Source organism: Antrostomus carolinensis, unplaced genomic scaffold, assembly GCF_000700745.2.
Source record: "Antrostomus carolinensis isolate BGI_N321 unplaced genomic scaffold, ASM70074v2 scaffold2124, whole genome shotgun sequence".
Taxonomy (NCBI): domain Eukaryota; kingdom Metazoa; phylum Chordata; class Aves; order Caprimulgiformes; family Caprimulgidae; genus Antrostomus; species Antrostomus carolinensis.
Window position 1 is genome coordinate 9,728 of NW_010311190.1, and position 7,328 is coordinate 17,055.

The following is a 7,328-nucleotide window of genomic DNA, read 5'->3' on the forward strand; positions in this document are numbered from 1 at the left end:
TGAGTCTGCCTTCTCATTAGGTGCCAGAATGATCTCTGTTAACTAAAACTGCATGTCATTCTGTGAAATACATCGTGCTTACATCTGAGCTACAGGAGTGTGCCACTTACTGGGTTTTTCAAAACACTGTAAATTTCTTCTGGAGGCAAAAAAAAGTAATCAAAGTTCAGAATTACTTTATTGAGGTGCTGTACATTTAAAATATTCCTCTACATATTTCACAAACTTTCTGAAACCTGGAAAAAGACCTTATTTCATATTCAAGAAAACAGGTAGAAATTATGAAAGGAAAGAGCTTAAAAATGAGATGACATCTACAAGGAGTTCTGGGGAAGAGAAGCTTTGGAAAATGTAATTCCAGTCTGTAGGAAGCCAGGCCTCATTTCCTTCTGGTGCTCCAGGAACAACTTGCTTTTCTTACCTGGGAGATTAGTTCATTAAGCAGAAGTAGTAAGTTTAGGGGAAGTTAGCTGTGCAGCAGCAAAACAGAGGTCACATTGATGAAAACAGGCTGAACCTTCTAGCAGATTCTTCTGGTCAAATCATTCTGTAACTGACTGTCTATGACCCTGTGGACTATCATTGCACCAGTGTGTCTTGATGCACAATCCCCATGGTTGACATTTTCCCAGGTGTGAGAAGCAGGTGCAGAAGGGACCCATGGAATGAGTCTTGAGCTGAATGTATGAGAAGTCTAAACTTGTTCCCTTTCCCAAGTTGTTTCTCCTTCATTCTGTCTGTTTTTCCTGTGTTCCTTAGAGGCCTGTTACACTCACCTCTGTCAGTGTCGTCTGCCTGACCTCTGCTGACTTCTTATGTTTCTCAGATGTTAAGAAGTTCGAGGGACTAAGACTTCATACTTTCTGTTTTTACTCAGCACATTACATCAATATTAGACCTGCATTCTGTTTTCTGCTTTGTTCTTTTTAAGGCATCTTACTGGAACTCTCAACGTTATCTTTATTAATGTTTCTTTGCCTCTTAGTTGCTTAGAAAATCAGTAACCCTCATTTCATGATTGCATCTGGCCCCAGTGGAGACTGAGGATTATTTTACCTCTTTTGTAGTTTTAATACAACTGAAGAATTTGTATGCCTGTTAAATGGCATAGTAATAGAAGCTATTTTGAAGTTGAGCTATTAGGCTTGAACTTCATCAGCTGAAATAGTTATATTAGTTCTACCATAGACTGTATAACCTGGAGTAAAAGAATTTCTAGATCTCAATAGCTGTTGTTTCTGCCCACTGGATATTAAATTAAGATTAAATTATGGTCTTCAAGACAGAGACTCCATCCATCCTATGACACTTGTACAGTGATAGCACAGAAGGCTTGCAGTTCATAGCTATTGCCACAATACCTGTAATAAAAAGTGCTGTGACAACTGTTGGAGAACAATTAGTCAACAAGTGCCAGCATCTGAAATGCTCACTGGGGAGTAATATATCGTACCATGTATTAGGGTGTAATCCTGCATGTTACTGTTGCAGGCATAGCTTCTGGATATAAAAAATAGTTCAAATGTTATATGTTCATATGGTAACATGAACAATGTAGATCAGCACTGAGTACAAACGGGAATTCCTCAGCGTTTTTCTTGGTAGGCCCTAAGGGAACAGATTGCTTTTTCCTCTTTGAGCATTTGCTAGGCATAGTGCTACATAAAAGTATTGCTTTTAATTTCTTTTAGAAGGTTTTACATAGAAAACACAAAATATGTGTTGTTTTATTGTTTATTCTTACTATTGTTTATACAGGTAGCAGGGTATGCCTGTCTTGTCTTTCTTATGTAATCGGTCATTCCTGGTGAATAGAAGGGGTTTGATGATCTAGGCATGCTTGATGAAGAGTGTGCTAATCTGAAATTTAGTAATTATTTGACTGTGAGTAAATAAAAAAAATATTGACATTTCATAATTTTAGTATTCTAACTAATCCTTGCTCCAGTGCTTACCAGCTTTTACTGCACAGGGACAGTATTTCCTTCCCTGTTGGCACTGCAGAAAACCAGGTGTTATTACTTAAAGAGAGTCTTTTCCTAACATCAGAAGTTGTAGGTTAGGCTCCTCTATCCCAGAAAATAATTTTTATACAAAACACATTCCTGTTTGCTTGTGTAGTGGATATAATGCTTCCCTAAATATTATCCCAAGAAACTTAATTGCATCTGCTTGAAATGTATTAGCTACCTGTAGTGTATTGAGCTGTTGATCAGTGGGATACAGCATAATGTATTCAAACATTTTGTCAACTAACAAACATGAAGCTGTTGATCATCTGACTTTGGCAGTATGTGTGACAGAATCTGCTATGTATGCTTTGAATCAATATTTCGTATTTCTTTGTTTTGTTTTCAGATTAATCTTGGAAGCAACCAGTATCTTTTCTCAGTTGTTGTGGATCCCAGAGAAATGCCATGCTTCTGCCTGAGGCATGATGTTGATGCTCTTCTCTGGCAACCCCACTCTGACCAACCAGAAAACATGTGGGAACACATTGCAACTTTTAATGCTTTAGGTAGGAAATTAACTTCTGTGCCACACTCCTCTATCTCACTTTTCTACCTGAATACTCTTAGTATGGGATCTGTTAATATTTCACTTAACTGAATTTGAATGGAAAGGTACTGTAATTCTGTTGATAGAAGCATGGTAGCTTAATTTTAGAAATATTAGAATGTAAGAAATAAAATGTTTATGCCTTGGGAGGAAAGTAAGCCTTTTCAGACCATATGTAGGATGCAAGCACAGTACTGCACAGAGCATTCCCTGGGTAAGTGAACTTCAGTTCACTCAAGGACAAGCACAATCACCACCCTAACAGTCCCACAGAAATCAGGTCACTGATGACATCTCTAGGTGTATATGTGCTTATGGTAAGATGTTTTAATAAGTCACCTTTAGATTTTTTCTATCTCACTTTTCCCAGCTGACAAGTCCGAATAATTGGACGTGGTTGTTCACTGTTTCTTCTGTTGTAAGAGCTAGGAGCATCAAATGATGCTGGTACATAGCAGTTTCAAAAGAAGCTAAAGGAAATACTTCACATACGTGAATTTGAGTTATGGAACCCTCTGCCATAAAACTTTGTGGAAAAACTGTGGAAAAAAAAATAAATCATTGTAACAGCAGAAATCAATCAAGAGTGTAACTGCCAGCTCTGGCTCAGGAAGCCCCTAACTCTTCTGAAATTACAGACTGCCAGAAAAATAGAAAATGTAATTGTAAAGAATCATTAGGTTTTGCTGTATTCTTACAATCAGGACTAAGAGTTTGTTTCTACCCACTGTTGGAAGCAGACTCCTAAAGCTCAGAAGCAGAAAGTACTTTGAAAAATATGGATGCAAGAGCAAGAATTTCCATATAAAATCAAATAGGATGGTCCACGTGGCCCAGTATTGTACCTATCAAGTAATAAACAGATAAATCAGTTTTAATGAAAATTAATCTGGTCCAGCATTTACTTCTGCTGTGACAACTATAGTCTTTGTGTTCTTTAAGTGTTCTCTAGACCCATTGCTTCAATAATGCCAGGAGTGTGACAACTGATTCCCTCCCTCCCTCAAATATATTTGTTTGACTACACCACTGCCAGTCTGGGTCCAAAATGAAAGGGAAGATACTAGCTGTTTCATTGAGCTTGCATAAATTACCATAACACATAATGGGTTTTGTTCAGAGTTTCTGCAATTTATTTAGTTTTGTAATATGAATGATTTTTTTTAAACAGCTTGTTATTTTAATTTAAGATCAAATTAAACTGTAAGCATTTTAACAAATCCTCTAACAAAAGAGATTAATTTCACAATTTGTTCTTTGTTTAGTTATTTCAAATTTGTTTGCAAAAAAAAGTGGATGATAAGGATTAAGATGTTTTTTCAAATAACTGTTAGTTTCAGGTTTCTATGGTGACTTTGTGGTACTGTTTTAAGAATGGGTTTCTGTTGTTTTGAAAAAAACAGGAAGGAAATTATTATATCTTTGAGCTTTTTGTACCTAAGGTACTAAAAACCAGTATTATTCCTCTACTTCTGTCTTCTTATTGTACTATAATTTTACAGTATTATATTGAAGTTTACACTTCTTTACTAATATGGTTCACTTTTTATGTGCTAGAGGTGATGTTAGTCATCAGCTTGTTTGTCTACAACCAAATTTAGAAATACTTTGCAAGAGCGAGTAGTAAAAATTAGAATTTTCTAGATTAAAAGGCTGGTTTTCCAAAACCTACAGTATTTGTTATACTGACAGAGCAATGGTAGTAGCCCTATTTCTTTCTTCCTCTGCTTGAATTTTTGGAATTGGTTCTAACAAGCTATACAAAGGTCTTGGACTGAAACCTAAGGAAGGAACCAAAGGGAAACTGCAGGGACCAAGTTTTTTTTTCCATATACCTGTCCTAACTTTCTGTTGAGAAAAAGCAGTTGGTCTTGGACAGACCTTTGGCTGCTAATGTCTAATGATTCGCTGCTGGTTGAAGGAGCAGTTGTGTGATCTTGCCCATTCTTTCCACAGTTTACTTAAGAAGCATGTAACTTTCACTGACTACTCTTCAGTCTTGCTCTATAAATCGTCTGCTCCTAACAGAATTGTGTCTATAAACCAGAAAAGTAGAGGACAGTGATGCCTTTTATATTTGCTTTTTAAAAAAATAAATAAAAAAGCCTACCATTTTCTTTCTGGGAAATCCTATTTAAATTTAAACAAGTCCCCTGGCTCAAAAGCTTCTTCTACCTGCAAGCCTATGCTTAAATCTTACTTTAATTGTTAATGCCAGCGTTTAAATACATGTATTAAATTCATTAACTTTGAAAGTTTTTCTGGCTGTCCTAATATTTCCCAGTACAGCAATGATGTCAATTGATAGTCTTGGTTTGTGGTAAAAACTATCAAGCAGGATTTGAACAGAGATCATGTTTTGAGGACAGTAGCAAGCATTTGTAAGTCTAGGGTTAACAGGAAAAAAAAGAACAAACAACAAAAAAAACCAAAACAGTTTCTTGTGCATCCCCAAACTGGAGCATAGTCAGAACTGGAAAAACAGAAAGCTGTGACAATGTGCAAGACCTGCTCAGCAATAACCAAAAAATCATGTGGTATCAACACTGTTTTAGTCACAAATTCAAAACACAGCACCTTATGGTCTGCTGTGAGGAAAATTAACTCCATCCCAGCCAGCCCCAGTACAGTACCTTGACCTCTACCCATTTATAATAAGGAAAGAGGGAGAGCCAAAAAGAAGTAAACTCTAGCAGGCTTGCTGTTCTCAGAGGTGCTGTCTTTCAGTGATAACCATTGCCATGCACTGTTCAATGGAATTGAAGCAAATAACCTTCCAAAAAGATAGTAGATCACTTTGCAAAGATTGTGACTCAAGTCTCTTTACAAGAAGGTGAAAGGAAATCACTGTGAAATAAGTGTGTTTACTAATTGAGCTCAGTAATGGAAGAGGAAAAGGAAGATTTTTCCTTCTCAGTGAATATTAACAAAGATTACTAGTGTTTTTTTTCAGTCAGTTCTAAATAGAAGACAATATTTAAGTACCTGTTCAAGATTAGGTAGGCTCAGAATTCTTAAATTGTAAATGTAATTACAAACTGGGAGATGAGGAGAGAGAAAAGGGTTATTCTGCTTAGACTACTAATGTTGGGCCAATATGTGTATCTGTGCCTTATGGTCCTGCTGAGAAAATGAAAGACCTTGTGAGATGGAGAGGGGCTAGATGTGGGAACAGTATCTAGCTATACATACATATGCATCAAAAATGCCAGTTAGGAAGAACTATGTATGAACTGTATATTGCTATTAAATTGACTAGTGCATACCTCCAGCTTATTTAATAACAGCATACATCTCTTTCTCTTTTTGTTACTAATTGAGTATTGTTTTTTACACTAAGCTTGATTTTGTCTTAGCCAGGTAAAGTGCTGTTGACACCAATACATTACTTCTTTTTGGGCTATGCAGGCTATGTCCAAGCATCAAAGCAAGACAAGAAGTTCATGGCTTGTGCTCCAGATTACTCCTACGCTGCTCTTTGTGAGTGCTTACGACGAGTTTTCATCTATCGTCAGCCAACTCCTCTGTCCACAGTTCTCTACAACAGGAAGGAAGGAAGACAAGTAGGACAGGTTGCTAAGCAGCTAGTAGCAACCCTGGAAGCGAATGATCCTATCTTAGGTTTTCAGGCTACAAGTGAGAGATTATTTGTTCTCACAACAAAAACCTTGTTTTTAATAAAGGTGAACTCTGGAAATTAATTATTCAGTGTATTCTGCTGTAGTTTATGTTAACAGTTGTTAAAGAACTGGCTAGGTAAATGATCTGGGACATTCAGTACAATTTGCTGAAGTTTAAAAAGGAGATATTTTACAGGGGAATAAAAATTTTTCATTAGAATTTGTCTGTAAGATAGTGAGAAAGTTTTTCAACTTGCTGTCACTGAAGTAAGCTTTTCCAGAGCTATGGAAAAATGTCTTCTGCGCTAACAGCTTTCTCAAAGCAGTTGTCAGAGGCTGCTGCTGCAGAGGTGAATAGATTTATGCATTGTTTTCCAAATGACTGTGCTTGCCATGCTTCTGAGTTTTGAGAATTCACTTCTGCTTTTAAATGCCACTGATTACCTATGAAAGAAGTAGTCCAATAAAGAAAATAAAGCCTTGAGTTGCAAGCGGATGATGTGCAAAGTAAAGAAGTGTGTATCATAAAGGAAAAAAAAAATCCCAAACTCTCAAATACTATTGGCCAAAAAAGATTTAATATTTCAATATTCAGCAGTATTGAGTGAAATCTGAATGGAATGGATGGAGTATTATGTTTCTTATACAGGTAATTAATTCAAGTGGTCTAATTTAATTGTGAATGCAGATTTTAGATTATTGATTTGGGACTTATGCTTGCAGTGAAATCTGATCACAAATTTTAAGAGACACTATAATAGTTTTTAGTAGCTTTTTCCTGAAGCAAAGTAAGGGTCAATGTATAGCTGGTGATTACATATTGAATGGTATTAATCAAGGTCTAGTTATACTCTCAGTTGTGTTATTTTCATTTGACATTGTATTTCATCTCAAGTGACTAATTCACAGTTAGAAAATAGGTAACAGAAAAAGTTCCTGTATTGAAACCTGAGCTGGGAAGTGCTGCTTCTGCCTCAGGTACCACTGTGTTATTAGTTAACCATTCAGTCTGTGAAGCACAAGTCCAAGTGGGGCATACTTGCAATGTATTTATTTGCAAGAGTACACAGGCCATGAGGATGCTTCAGTTTAACAAACTTACAGGGTTAATTGTATTGAATAGTTGTATTTGAAGATTTTTGTTTCTTA

General features: G+C 36.3%; 1 protein-coding gene across 1 annotated transcript in view; it reads left to right on the forward strand.

Moving 5' to 3' along the window:
* NUDCD1 (NudC domain containing 1) overlaps positions 1 to 6,381 on the forward strand; it is a 14,207-nt gene extending 7,826 nt beyond the window's left edge. The window contains exons 4-5 of the mRNA XM_010166635.1: positions 2,359 to 2,518; positions 5,968 to 6,381. Coding sequence (XP_010164937.1) covers positions 2,359 to 2,518; positions 5,968 to 6,260 — 453 coding nt within the window. The 3' untranslated portion in view covers positions 6,261 to 6,381. The remainder of the gene's footprint in view (positions 1 to 2,358; positions 2,519 to 5,967) is intronic.
* Positions 6,382 to 7,328: the final 947 nt, after the last annotated feature.